At 39.7% G+C, this 15,314-nt stretch overlaps 1 protein-coding gene across 1 annotated transcript in view; it reads right to left on the bottom strand.

Annotated features, from left to right (window-relative positions):
* Positions 1-4,644: 4,644 nt before the first annotated feature.
* The window catches only part of SSU72 (SSU72 homolog, RNA polymerase II CTD phosphatase), a 29,198-nt gene continuing 18,528 nt past the window's right edge, over positions 4,645-15,314 (bottom strand). Inside the window, exons 3-5 of the mRNA XM_086764283.1 lie at positions 8,267-8,406; positions 6,344-6,462; positions 4,645-5,307 (exon numbers count right to left, since the gene is read on the bottom strand). Of these exons, the coding sequence (XP_086620409.1) occupies positions 5,206-5,307; positions 6,344-6,462; positions 8,267-8,406 (361 nt within the window). The 3' untranslated portion in view covers positions 4,645-5,205. The remainder of the gene's footprint in view (positions 5,308-6,343; positions 6,463-8,266; positions 8,407-15,314) is intronic.

Raw genomic sequence — 15,314 nt, 5'->3', positions numbered from 1 at the left:
CCTCCAGCTATAGAGCAGCTGCTTGAGTTCAGAAATTTCAGACCACTCCTGGGCAAAATGGTGCTCACAGATGGGGTAGCACAGAGGCCCTTCCTGCACCCACTGGCACTGCCCAGAGTACAGGATTTCCTGAGTCTGACAGGCTCACAGGGCTGCAACTGTGGATAGCGGCCATGAAATTATCACAGTTTTTATTAAATCCAGTCACCAGGCAGAACCTTTGAGTTAACGGCCCTCTGTGGCACTGAATTGTGTCAGAAATGCCTTCTCCTCTCTTCACTTCATCCTCCCTCAGTTGGCAGCAGCAAAGTGACATCTGCCATTCTGCAGCCAGGAGCGTCTCACACTTGCTTTACTGCGGCGTGTCAGTCAAGCAGGTTCCCTCATTGTTCTTCCTGACCCATTTTCAACGTGTCCAGACTCGGCTGCAAAGCTTGTCTTGTCCCATCCTCCTGACCCCACTACACCTAGGTTTGCTCCCTAGACTTGGTACAGACTCTTACTGAGTTTTCCAACAAGCAGCTCTTCACAGCAACCTATGATGGAAACGACGAGTTCTGGACAGCCACGGCAGGGATCATACTGGAGACAAACCTGGGCAAACACGAACAGACTACTCTTGCAGAAACAAACTAGCAGTCACATTTCTGGCCCAGTCAGTGCTAGCACATACTGAGCTCCTGGCTGCTCACAGCCTGGTTAGCCAGAGACCCAAGAACAACCTGAGGCCATGCACGGTGTTCAGCCAGTCTGGCCTTTCATCTGCATGTCTAGGGGGAAAAAAGGCCAAAAAGACTTTCACTAGTCACTTCCATCTAATGAAAAGAAGCAGCAGCAGCTGACTGTATTTGAGCAAACTGGCATTATACTGGTATGAGTGAAGACCGCCATTTTAACATAGGTGCTAACCGATGCTTAGACAGTTTCAGGTTGCCACAATAGTCTACAATGGGTTTGTTAAACGTGTTCCTACCCACTTTAATATTGCTAGAAGTAAACTGCTCCTTTTTGAACACAAGCATCCACCTTACCTATGGCTCCTGTTCAGTTTCAAGCCTCATGTTCTAGTGTCACCACCCTCCTACGCAGGCAAGTCCACTGCCTGCGTTACAAGATCTCAGCGGCATTTGGCCTGTCCCTCATCAAGTCACCACTGCCTTTTCCTTTGCTTGAACCCAACCCTGCTGCATGACCTGGTAGCATCACCCAGCCTCCTCTAGAGCTCAGCACTGGAGGGCATATAGTGAATGCATCCTTCCCTCCTTATTAACTGTCTTTTATACTCCAGCATTACTGGCTAAAATAATGAAAAAGAGCAGAGAGAGCTGTATGGGAACCACCTCAGATTTATTTTTTTTTCCGCTGTGAGTATGCAGCCCCAGCTAGGAACAAGCCACTTTCACAGAAACTGACTCCCTCACTTCCCTTTTGCACAGACCTCAGGTGGTGTTCTGCGGTGTTCATACAAGTCAGAATCTATAGAAGAGTCTAATAACAACTAGAGCTAGCATTTCTCTCATTTTTCTTTTTTTTTCTCCTGCATAAGAACCCACTCAGCTGTCTTATACCCTCCCTGTACTCCACTGACTGTTTCTTATTCCCCTGTTCTTTCCACAGTTCCTGTACTGGTACAAGCATTTGTGTTTGTCTTTATCGATACTCTCCTCTAAGCTCCTACTTGTATAAGAAATAAAAGTTGAAGCTGGATAATCTGCCTAGCAACAAATGCATTATGCTGCTGCATTGGGGACATACAGCTAGGATCACTGATCTTTGCACGGGCAGATCCAGCAATATTTACCTAGGGAAGAATGCTCTTTTCCACCATATGCAGTCTGATTGCATTTTCTGCATTACTTCATGCAAGTGAAGGAAGCCAACGAGCAGAGAACTTCAGGGATCAGACACCAACAGTGCAGAGGGGAGAAAAGGCATTGCTCTTTAATCACCAGCTTTTATCAAAAGTGACTCGTGTGAAAGAAAACCAGCCTGCAAACTAGAAGTGAACAGGGCTCACTGCTCTGTGCTGCAGGGATAGGATCTGCAGAGGGCTGAGATGTGAGAGGTGGAAACCTCAAGAAGTTCTCAGCAAAGATCTGCCCACACAACCGGTAGCATCGACTTCACAATAGCAAGAGAGCAAAATCTTATGAACGCACTTCAATAGCCACTATTCTTTAATCAGTATAGTCTTTCCTAGAAGTAAAAAAAAGTGAGAGGAATGCTGACAACACAGTCACTACATTTAGAAAATGGCGGGGTGACCTCTGGGAGGAATCTGCATTTGAAAGCCACCTCTGCTGGTCTTAGGGAAACTGGAAGAACAGCCTAGAGAACTGAAAACTGTCATTTACAAGTGACACCTCCCATCACTGTCAAATTCTGAATGCTCACCGTCTGTGTTCACGAGGTGTTAGCCCTTCATTGCTTTCCTTCATTAAACAGGAAGAATGCCAACTACTGGACTTAAAGCAACGGACCATCTTTCAGCACTGACACTTATCAACAGGAATATCAATGTACCTACAAGGCAGGGAAGAGAACATTAACATCATACATACGCCACCCCACTGAAAGGAAGACTACATTAATTTTGCCATTTCCTTTAACTCAAAGTTTCACTTGAAATTTCTTTTTGACACAGAAAAATAACTTTGACTTCATGTTTAGCCAGAGTTTATTTTATACCTGCATATATATTTGTGTGTGTGTAACCTTACTAAGCTGTAAGTTAAGTGCCAGAGTAAGAACAGCTTTAGCTGAAGAACAAGTTTCGCTCACAGAAATTTGAAATACTTCGAACCGGAGTGTGGATTGTTCAGAATACTTGCCTGTCCATCCACGTCAGTCATCCATCCAGTCAAACATCCTTCTGCATGCTGGTAAATAGACAAGTGACAAATGACCAGCTCCCAGTGTTGTTTTTGCTTATGAGTTGAAAGTTTAGGATAGAAAGAACAATTCTGTATCATCCTGTATACTGTATCATGTTTTTAGACCAAGGCTTCTCATTTCAGTTGAAGAGATGCAGTGAACTGAAGTTCTATCGATTCATTCCTACTTAGCACTACAGCAACGAGAATTCTCTGCCAATGATGCACATGAACAGCATAATCTTTATGTAATGAAAAGGACGCTTCTGTAAGTCTCCACATACACAGACAACACGAGTTAAAACATCCTATTTGGGTTTTTGCTGCCTTTCTGTAAAGTAACAAGAGAGCTCTGTTTAGGATAAATTAAGTTGAAAGTAGAAAACATTTTCAAACACTCTCAAAGTTTCATCTTGCCACAGAGTAGACTTCAGTACTGATACTGCATAGGGAAGGAAAACTCTGCTCAAAATACTCAGTACCATGCTTGCTTGAAATATCTTTTTAAATAGATCACTAAAGCAGTTCAGTCCTTACAGAATCATCTTCTTCCTTTGGCTGTAAATATCCCCATGGTAACAAGCAATGTTATCAGACAGACAAATGAGCAGAAGCAGAGGAGGCTGAACAAAATCCTTCAAATAGAGGATCCAGGAACAAAATGGGACAGGACAAGTCAATCAGAAAACATACACTCTGCAAACCTCATCACAATTGCTGCTTAAACTCCACATCCCCTAATTGTTCTGATCTATTCATTCGTTCTCCACAAAATTTCTGCTTTAAGTATTTTTAACAGACAAGAAAAACAGCACAGGTAATTCAGGGATATTAAACATTCCTGGGACCCGAGTATGATGCAATGACCCATTTGGACACCATCCAGGACACAGATTGAACTGGCAGAGGTCTAAGTTTTCCCACAAGGCAGCTGAAACCGCATCCAACCCCCAAATCCCAGGAGTAGAGAGAGGTGTAAGATTTCTTTGGAGGCCTGACTCAACAGACTTCAAGATTTGCAGCTGCAAAGAAGTATTTTCCCATATGGACTTACAATTTTTCAGGTGTGGAGCAGATGCCTTTTAATATATGTGAGTGTATTCACTTAAAGAGGTTAAGTAGCACTGCCATATGACTTCCAACATACAAAGGTGTCTGCATAGATGGGTAACATTGCCCTAAATCGAGAGAAAATACAGAACACAAACTTTCCGCACGTGCAAAATGATTTAAGTTACGGAAAATTAGGTGATTCGTGTGAGTTGTCAGAGGTCAATGACAGAATGACAAAAGAGAAGCCAGGAACTCAAATGCCAATTCATACTATTGAACTTTTAACATGATGTTTAAAGAGTTGTCCTCACATATCCAAGTATTAAAGAGCACACAAACCTCCTTTGCTCCAAATCGTTTACAGGTTCCTTTAACAAAAGAACTTTTAAGAAGTTATCTTGCCTGTAAGCAGCAGCACTTCAGCATTCACATTCTGAATGTCTAATAATTTAGTTGTTTTCACTTTTATCGGTCTTATTAATCTCACACGATAATTCAAAAGCAGTTAAGACCCCGTAAGATTTCCTGGCAGTGCCCTGATGCACGCAGAGAAAGTGGTTCACTTCAGTTCCACACAGGATCAGAATCATTATGAGCTCCCCAAACACACAGCTTCTCTGAACAAGGGACACAGTTCAGGTCTTTTGATTTCTATCAAGACCTTCTTGCTGTCTCTACCCTCTCCAAGACACTTTGGATGAACTTCAGATACTTTGTGTCTTACCTCACAGAGCAGCCACACCTACCTAGCTTCTACTTTGAAAACAGACAAACTTACAGGTTTTTTTCATTTTTATTGGATGCTTCCAACTTTATATCTAATAATATACAGATACTTGTTTTTCATTGTTCCATTCATATCCTCACGTAGTTCAGCCATTCTGTCACATTAAAATAAAAAAAAAAAAGCACAACTGAAATAAAATAAATTTGTAGGCTGGAAAAATACATTATAAACTTATATTCAAGAAACATTCTCTTTATAATTAAAAACCTACTTGTAATAATTAAAGTAGGATTTAAAGAAAATCTTGATTTTAATTTTTAAATAGGTGGCCTTTGTGTATACTTTTAATCATCTCATATGTACAACCCCAACCAGTATCTCTGCCTACCTGACAGCATACCTGAAACAAAACAAAAAGACACTGAAAAGGAGTTTTTAAACAACAACAACAAAAAAAATATCAATATTAATTTTCCAGGAAAATACAGTATAATCAGAGCTTTAAACACATGCTTCCCTCATCTGTATTAAGGCCTAAGAGACAGATGTGCTTTAATAAAAGCAGACAGTATGAAGAAAAGTCCTTCCACTTTTCTCTTCAAATTCCTGTAACAGCTCATCTATTTCATTTTCCATGTCTTCTGTGTGCTGTATCTAGAAGAGAAAAAACACTAAGCAACTGGACTCCAAGGATACCATGTAGTTTAGAAAACTGTAAGAATTCAATTCATTCGGTTACCATGAAATCTAAAACCAGCAGGCTGTACCACACAGTGCAGCACTGGGTGCTTTATTGAGATTCACAACATTCCCAAATGTACACATATTCTGCATCATGTTTATCTGTGTATCCTTCCTTCTTTCTCCAACCCTCTGAACTGGCACTTAACTAGTACTTTGTTGAGCGGGCAACATCCATCCTCACTAGATAACAAATGGAAGCTTCAGAATAGCTACAAGCGCACTGAGCAGACGGCTACAATTTCAAGTCCTTGAACTCTCTTAGGCTTTTTGAATCTGGAAAGGATTTAAGACCAGAACAGATCACACAGGCTGGAGCGAAAAAGCCTGTTGCCACACTGGAATAGGTGAACTCATGAACTTGCACACTGAAAAAGGACTGTTCTCTTGACAGTTACAATGATTATTTTGAGTGCAGCCTATTTCAGTCTTACTTCAAGGGCTAGGGCCCCCAAATACGGATGACAGAAGGCACCATTTTGCTCTTCCACACCATACATGCAACAGGGTGGTACTATGAAATACACCTCCATAGGATGTTTTTCAAATGTACCGTGATTCAGAATGCAACTCTGGTGTTTAAATCCCACGTGTTGCAACCGCTGTTGAAATGGCCGTTTTTGCTATAAACGGGGTTTTGAGTACAGGCTCAATACGCACGGTGGTCATGCACACGCCTTTGCAACGCTGCTTTTCACAAAGCTATCAATGCATTGGGTTTGAATGCAAACACAGAGCCCGCTTCTGAAACCACGAACTCAGAATTCATCTGTTTGCACAACAGCTCCAAAAATAACCACAAGAATTTGGAAACTTGCATCTCTTGACATGGATTTCACTTAAACACCTTTTGCAATGTGCAGCACCTTTAAGGAGTACTAAGCAAACCCCAACCCCTGTACAGTCTGCTGGGTCCAAGGTATCCACAGGCAATGAAGCCTCTACTTACACACTGGCAGAGCTCACAGATAAGGAAAGCTCCCAGGGTTGCCTCCTCGTGGTTATCCTGAATGTCCACATTGATTACGTGTACGGGCTGACATGTCTCCTGCTCTCTGGAATTTAAATCTATGTGAAAACAAAACACATGTAACAGCAAAATTTTGGGTGGAGTGGTATAATATTTTACACAGAGTATTCGTAAGATTTCTTTAAAATACATAGATGTTGTCCACCTCTGCCTTCTCCAAACTTGTTTTTAGAAAATTGTTTATTTAATATTGTCTTAAACAAGTGCCCCTCTTCTTTAAAAAATGAGATATTTTGGAGACGAAAGAACTCAGTTTTGCAGAAGGGTGACGACAGTTTATTTGCCCTGGTCCAGAAAAGTTACTTCTCACCTTACTCTGACAGTCTTTAAAGACCAAGATCAAGATTGTCTAAAGCCAAGAATTATTCTGGGCTTCCATACCTGGAGAGTTTTAACTTACTGTTTTTGAAAAAAGCACTGTACATCCAGCACTCTGAAAATTAAACTGCAAGGCGAACTTCTGCAAGTTAAGCACTGATAGTCACACTAGAAAATTCCAGCTAGAATGTGTTCTGTTTATTAACAAGGGGTGAAGGGGGAAAAATAAAACATCCTTTTCTTACCAATCCACCCACGTATTATTGTTGTCTCTCTAACATAACCTTCCCATTACACACTGTTTTTAAGCTACAAGCTGTTCTCTAACCTAATTCTGCAATCTCCGTTTTGGCAAACCTGTTGAGGCCTCCGTTTTAAAATTTCACCTTTCACATCTATGGCCATTTGGTAGCACTCAAGCCTTCTTCCTTTTATTGGCCAATTATGAAGGGCATTACCATGAAGTTGGAGAGATGCACAACTGGAAAATTAGCAAGTCGTTGCTCCTCACATCCCTTCCTCAGGATATGCACCTAAAACATTAGATTGAAGGCTGCTTTCTGTACGAGACATGCTGAACTTGCTGAAGATCCATTCTAGTACCAAGGCACTTGCTCTCAGAACTTACCAACACATTTCAAACACAACACTTAAACATTCAGAACACTAATTGCTCAGCTTGCAGAAGCCCAAATGTATTGTGCTCTGTATTGCTTGTGACATGACCACTGAGGATGGAGAAGGCAAAGCAACAGCCTTTTAAATTATGCATATGAAACTAATTCAGTTGACTGGTCTTTCAATGTAAAGAAAGACCTTAAACCTCACATAAGCCTGTATCCAGCATTTCCAGAGAGAGGCAGGGTTCTCGGTCCAGGAGGTAACTGACTCATCGCTGAAACCCCATGACTTAAGTGAGTTCACACAGAGCTTACTGCATTGTGTTCGTGCAGAACCCGGTCCCCAACTGAGATTCTTTTGGCACATCTCACTTTGACTCATTTAAAGGCAAAGCCGTAGCACGTTTGCAGTGTTAACCACGCTCAAGAACAGTTTCTCCACCTGCACAGGAGATATTTATCGTGGATAAACTGCTTGGTAGGTCATAGGAAGTCTTCTGCAGAGAAGGGAATGGAAGTTGCGTAAGGAAGACAGCTTAGACTTTGTTTTTCTTGCCAACCCAGGGTGAAAAAATGCCCATCAGATACAACTTGCTAGTTTTCTAGATCTATGAGCATTTTCAAACCAAAGATGTATTTGAGTTTCTCCTTCCTTATGTCAGCCCTTAAAATTGCTATACATACACATTGCTATACATTCTGCGTAGCTGCCAAAAGCAGCATCTTTTAGAAATAAGTATTCAGCCATCACTTCTCTGGTACATAAAGTCTGCATCAATGGACCGCAAGCTCTTGTCCCTGCAGCAGCAGTAGTCAGAGAAGTTTCCAGATTTGCGAAAGACTTGAGGGAGGAAGGAAAAAAAGCACTCAAAGTTAACGTGGTTTATCAGTTCAAGATCCTTACCTTCTACTACTTGATCATAGACTCTTTCTTCACACGTTAGGATCAAATCAAAAACATCTTTGCAGTTCTGGAATCTTTCTGGTCGTGGCTTAATTCTCTTATTTCTGTCCAACATGTGTAAAATTCCATTCTGTGTGTATCTGAAGTTGCTTGAGTTAAGTACCTTTACTTTCAGAAAAATCATTTTTTTGAGGAAATGACCAATACAAGTTAAATTATTACTGTATCTTTAAAATAAGATTCTTTCTGTTTGCAAATATAAAGCTCAGTGACCACTAAACAGATTCCTAAGGGGGCAGCACGATTCCCATCAGGGGAATTAACGCAGTTTCTGGTTTTCAGAGACCTGTCACTGTCATTAGAACAACGCCAGAGACAGCTTTAAAAGGCCCTCATAAGAGCTGAGTTCCTCAGAAGGACAACTTTTCTTGGGCAACTATTTTTATATCCATTATGCTTAGAACACAGACTTGGCTGTTTGCGTGAGCAGAATGTCCTACATTCACTGAAGTCACCGCCCCTCACTCCAGGAGCCTCTGTCTTGAAAGTCAATTATATGGTGTTTCCAGTGTCAGCTGCGCATCTGCATGAAGTCCTACTCAGGCCTCAGGTTTATGCAACTGAACTTAAAAAAAAAAGTTTAATAAATCACAGAAGCGCTATCCCTTAAAAATATCCGAAGATATATAAATGTGAATGAGGAAAAACACTGACTTTATGCCTGTCAGAACTTCAGTCACTGTGTGAAAGGAATCTGTTATACTGCTTGGTAACTATATTTATGCTGGTACTGTAACCTTGAGGCTCAAATTTACATCTTGTATCCCCCTTTCAGACAGGATTCACTAAGCCCACTGTCTTCTCAGCCTTCTGGGACATGCAGTTTAATTAGGAGCACACCAGGGTTGACTGTCACATAAATCTGCTCACTTGAGTAAAACCAAACTGCCCCTAAAGGCAAAGTTTAATGGGTAAATTAGGAATACCAGGAAAGGTTTGAATTAAGAAAGCCTGGAAACTGATGCATCTCTTCCTTGCTTGGAAGGAGGAGTATTTTTAGCCATCTAAGTATATATTTTTAAATTAAAATAGCAGTAAGGATAATAGTCCATAATTTCTTGAGACAACAGAAGGGTTCTGATTAAAAAAAAAATAAAATAAATCTATATTTAGTAGCAAGTATGTAAGAGGCCATCCTGGCTTATTTCCTCACTGAAAAGGTAATACACATATCTAGTGGGTATCTTAATTCTTTTCAGAGAACAGTCCTAGCCTTTTGTAACAAGAGACCAACAACTTTCTGTCTATTTTTTTGCAGCTGCCCTCTGGTATCTCAAGTTCTACCGCCCTAGATCTAGGTAGCAAGATCTGCACCTGCTAATCTATATGCTTCAAAGTGGTCTTGAACAGTTTTCAAGCCAATGACCTCCAAAGCTTTCAAGTGTTCAAGCTATATTAAAAATTAAACTCATGTTTCTACCTATAAGGGTGTACTTCACATGGAAAAATATGTTCAGTTCTCTTACGTGTCTGCATCACTGCACTTTAACTACATGACTAAAGAAAATTTCAATTTTGAATCACAAACTGCATCATACATTATCACAAATATATGTTGTCAATTCTCTCTGATCTAATGGACTTCTACTGCATTTCTTTTCTTCAGTCACCATCAAGACTTCTACCACTCTTCTTTCCCAAAAGAATTCTCCCTGTATAATTATTGTCCTTTGTAGCCCAAAGCTCTCTCAGAAGCAATGCTGGCACACCAGCACCCACTGCTTCCTCACAGTACCCACCCCTGTAAACTCTCCTTGGGTTTGTCATGCTTGGAAAAAATCCATGTCAATGTAGCCATTTGAGACCTGTGGTTATTTACAAAGCATGAAAATGACTGCAATAGCCATTTTCCAAATACTTGTAAATATCTGGTTGCATGGCTTTGCTCAGTTTGAAGGTGAGCCCTTTTTGGGCTCTATATTCCTCATTTCTACATCATGCAGTTAAAAAAAAAAAATCCACAACATCCCACACACTTTTTTGGGTTACTTTTTTTCCCTTTCTAGGATAAAATGTTGCTGGCATCTGTCCCCTAGCTTTCCTGACTGAGCTTGGAGACAGAACTACGCATATTCAAAAAACCCACACAGTCAAGCTTTCTGCTTTACACAGTCAAGCTTTCTGCTGCCAACTTACAGCTATTTTTTTTTTCCAAGGGTCCATCTGCCTATAAAAGGAGACTGAAATCAGCAGTTAAGACTCATGGTACATTCATATCTGTTGTCTGAAATATTTTTCACCTGGAAAAAACTGCATACCATCCTTTCAGCAGGCAGAGGGATGTGATCTGCATGACTGTTTTCAACACATAATCATAATCCAGCTTCCTTCTCTTCAGGAGCTCAGGCAAGTGTAAAGATATTACAACTTATTAATGGTTTCCACTATACTGCCAGATGTTGAATTATTTCAGTTAGACTTCACTTTCAAGGGATTTCACCTCCCTGCTCCCTACCTTACCTGTTCTTTCTTTTCAGCAGTCACTTCTTCAGAAGGTACTCACAAAATTTTCACTTGGCTCTCAGTGATGTTATGTTGTCTGGCCACAGCAGCCTTCTTAACACTACTGCGCTCAGAAAAATCAACAAAACATGTATACATTTACCTAAAAGGCCTTCACCTACTGCAAACTATTGGTATATTAAATCCATCACATTTTACAGTGAGTTCAATTCAGATATCACCTTTATTGGAATAACTACGCTAAACAGATCCACAATATAATGAAACTTAGGCATGACAAGTCAGCAGTGAAAAGACTTGATATCAAAAGGAGATGTTGCAATACAAGTTGAGTTTTTCCAACAGAGACAGCATTGTTGCTTGTTCTTACGGAGACAGCTATACCCAGCTACTTCTATTGTTACTGACTGCGCATTCTCTCCATTTACTTAAGGACATCCCATAATAATGTATAGATGAAAATATACACTTTTTTTTAAAAAATACTAAATTATGTGTGTGTTCAGATCAAACTCCTAAAGCTTTCATAGCTTCTGCTACCCAAATTTAAGATTCCTGTCACAAACAGCAGAAATGCCTTTTAGCATCTACTCGATGGGTCTCTGCCCAATGCACGTGGCCAACCACCTTTTACCCCTCTAATCAGTTTATCCGTAATTAGTTCAGATAGCACCCAGAGAACACTTGTAGCTATAAACACTAACTGAAAGATGCATATAGCCAAAGCAGGACAGTGTCTTCCTCCCTTCTTCAGCACAGCATAGCCAGCAGTGACTGCACTTAAAAGACCACTCAGCGGTCCCATTTTGTTCAGAAACCTAGATCACTGACAGAGCAAGAACAAGCAGATTCTACCAACTGCCTCAACATCACCAAGTAATACCGATGCATTCTCTCTGCCCTCTCTCTCACATTCAGCCTTTGCTTTTGCAGATGTCCTTTCATGCAAGTGTTCGCTTTCAACTGGGCACTCCAAACTTTAAAACCTGGGGCCAGTATTACCTGACGAAAGGATAGACACAGGAAGTCACTCAGTGCCATAATAACAAAGAAAATGCCAATGATCCACAATATCCTCTCTAAATGCCTTTCCCCTCCTCCCAGGCAGTTTAAAAGTTCTGAAATACAAAAATGTTTCTGAGTTTGTCAAGTCCTCTCCAAAAGTCTCTACTGAAAGCAATTTCAATTAAAGATACTGTATAAACTATTCTCCTCAAACACTAGTAATATTCAGAAGTTTTACAGAACTGAAAGTCTATTTGCTGGTTTTGCCCATCTTCCACTGTTGCACTGAAGTAACTGTTTATAGATCCACTTCACAAAATACGATTAAGTCTTGGCAGAAACTGTGAACAGGAGCTTTTGTTAAAGTGGAATGGGCATACACATTCACAGAACATTCACAGAATAATGCAGACAATCCTGAGAAGAAATGTTTTCTTGTTCAATATATTCTTATGATCAGCGTAACTCCTTGCTCTCAACTCCCCAAACCTGCACTGTATGTCATAAAACCTACAATGAGGCTAAAACAATGAAAGTTTTCACCACCCCAGAACACTATTTTTCAACATACACCACTTGCATGCTGAAAGAGAGCCATAACAACAGCATTGCTTTCAGAAACGTCCAACTTCCTGTTTTGCTGATAGTGTTTCTTGTGTAGTTAACTGAAGTGGCAAAGATTTGGTGGCTACCAGACTATGAAATTCAACAAAGTATAGATTGCTGGTTTTGTTAGGACATTGGATCCTTACAAATCTGAAAGATATTTCTGGCTATAATCTTGAGAAAACTACTCTTGGAAATTCATTAAGAAAAAAAAAAAAATGAAAAAAATTTTTGTAACTGTTAAAGTTGTACTGAATATGCTCATACAGTTAGGTAAAAATCACTTATGGTGCAATTAATTTTTTTTAATGACTCAAATGTTTGCGCTGTCTCCCCATCTATGCCTGTTAACAATGCACTCATTTCTGTTTAGCCATATCAGAGAACAGCAGCTATTCCGAGTTCTATTTCAGAAGTTAACTTTTTAGGAAACCAAAGGTGATCTTTAGAACAGCCTGTAAATCTGTATGAAGAATTAAAGAAGGATTCTCTTCTTCACACCGAACAGCAAAATCTCGTAGGAAAGTGATGCAGAGTTTCTCTGCAGGGATAGACAGTAGGGGGTTTTTGTTTGGTTGGTTTTTTTTTAAATAACTCCTGGATAAAATATGGCATATTCCCTACAGAACTACACATCGACACTCATTCCCCCAATATACCAACATTAAAATAGATCACCAGCACCTGAAAGAGTATTAAATAACCTACTTCAAAATAATAGCCAAATGCATCCGATTTGACTTTCCATTAACAAGAATTCTACCCCCTCTCCCAATATGTGTGACACCTATCCCAGCCTTAATCCTTCTATCACTTCTAGACCTCGAGGTTTTATGTTGAATAGACTTCTTAAGTCGAAGCATAAGAGGGCAGCAAGAAGAAAGCAAGCTCAGAAACAGAAGATAAGATTGCAATAATGTATTGGCTGCAACTTGAGATTTTTTATCACCAAACAAGCTTATAGAATATTATGTAAGAAAACCAAGTTTTATTTGCATGAAATAAAAACAGATACTGTTGTCTGGGCACAAAGCATATGGCAAGATACAGGGTACAGAAAGCAACTGGTCTGCACAGAAATTACTGTGGATTATATTTAGAGAACCTGTTCTTGAGGTTGACAAAAAGCTACAGATTAGCAAAGAAAAAAAAACAAAACCAAAAAACAAACAAAACAGGAGGCTTTGATAAATCCTAAGATCAGATAGTTAAACGTTGAAAGAGGTACACTGCACAACAGTAGACACATTCAAATCTATTAGAGTACAAGATCCCTGCTTCTTTTCCCAGAGCAGCAGGAATCAAGAATAGCTATTAATTTCATTGGGAAGAGATCTAGTTAATGGTGAGGTTCTTTTTCTAGTAACTAGGATGATGGGTCCTCCACCTACCACCTCAGTTTTGAGATTTAAGACTGCAAAATTCTGAATGAGAAATTCAGGAAAATAGGATGGACTAAAATCAGAGTTGGGCATAGCCAGATGAGTTCTGTTTCCCACTAAATTATCGTTCTGCAGAGCTGAGTGTCCAACTGGAATCAGAATGCTCTATTAATTCAGCAGGGAAATGTCAACAGTAGTTCAATCTCACGTGCTTAATGTTCAGGAATGGATAGACAGGAATGACCATCACCTTAGGCCATTTAAGTTGCATGTTTATAAAGCAAGGTGTATTTCAGAACTTGCAAAACACCACCTGGATACCAAACACCATGTAAGAAACATAAGGAAGAAAACTAAATTTCAAGCCTACTTCTTTACACTAACATGTTTCAGCAGATGATGCTGCATTTTAAGACAAAGGTTTCTTTGTTTTAATTTCTTACCACTACTGCTTACAGAGCTGCATTCTACTGGTGGGAATCACTGCACTTAGACAATTTACTTTCAGAAGCGTTTTTCATATCTTAAGAGCAAATCTAGATGAATTCAACCAATGCAGGTTTAGAAAGTTGCATGTAAACATCTATATCCAAGGTCATCAAGGCAGAAAGTCTTCCTTGATGGTGAAAAAGAATATGGTGTATCTGCAGTCTAGCTACTCTGTGTTAATTCTTCCATCCACCACACACAAAAAAAAAAAAAAAGCATTATCTCAAATATCTCTGTCTCCTCTTGGCATAAGGCATCCAACCAGGTCCCATCAAGACGATTAGTTTAGTCTACAAATGACTAAACTTAGTTGCCTTACACAATTTATACACCAGTATATTGGCCTATTTAAGCTAAACTCTTGTGTGACAGAAGAAAAATGCTTTCTTACTGATCAAAGTATTCAGTAAGTTTCATTTCAACTTCCAGGTGAAACTGAAAATGAAACAAGTGATCTGAGCTGAAAGTTTTGGGGTATATAAATTAATTACACAGTCATCTAAAATATATTAGAGACCAACTTATTAAACATGGTTGGGCAAACTATATTTGCTAAAATATATACATACTTTTTAGGAAAAAAAAATCATCTTTAAAGCAATGACGAGCACTAAAAGCTTCTACATCTTCAAACAAATCTGACAAGCTGACTATTCATTTTGGTGCAGCTGTCATCATACTCAAACACTGCAATTCTTCTTTGTGAAAAAAGAACAGAGCAGAATACTTCTCACAGTAGTATGAACGGCACTTGCAGGTCTCTTTTCCATCTCATCTTAATTTATTAGTATCTGCATTATGAACAGAGGATACATTGTGTTAAACTCTGGCTGGCAAAATGCCTAGGAACTAGGCATTTCCTAAAACGAAGTGTGAGCGAGTGTGAGACTGACCAATCTTCTTCCATGTTCAGAATCAGTTCCTTTTCAGGGAACAAAAGACTAAAAATGGGCACTAGCCCTAGGAATTCTACTTTCCAAGCAACTGTGATTAAGACTGCAAGAACTGCCTACATTCCACATCCAGAGCGGCGCAAATTGACT

Source organism: Chlamydotis macqueenii, chromosome 21, assembly GCF_036417535.1.
Source record: "Chlamydotis macqueenii isolate bChlMac1 chromosome 21, bChlMac1.mat, whole genome shotgun sequence".
Classification (NCBI taxonomy): domain Eukaryota; kingdom Metazoa; phylum Chordata; class Aves; order Otidiformes; family Otididae; genus Chlamydotis; species Chlamydotis macqueenii.
Note: the sequence above shows the minus strand (reverse complement) of the source record. Positions and strands in the feature narration are given on the sequence as shown.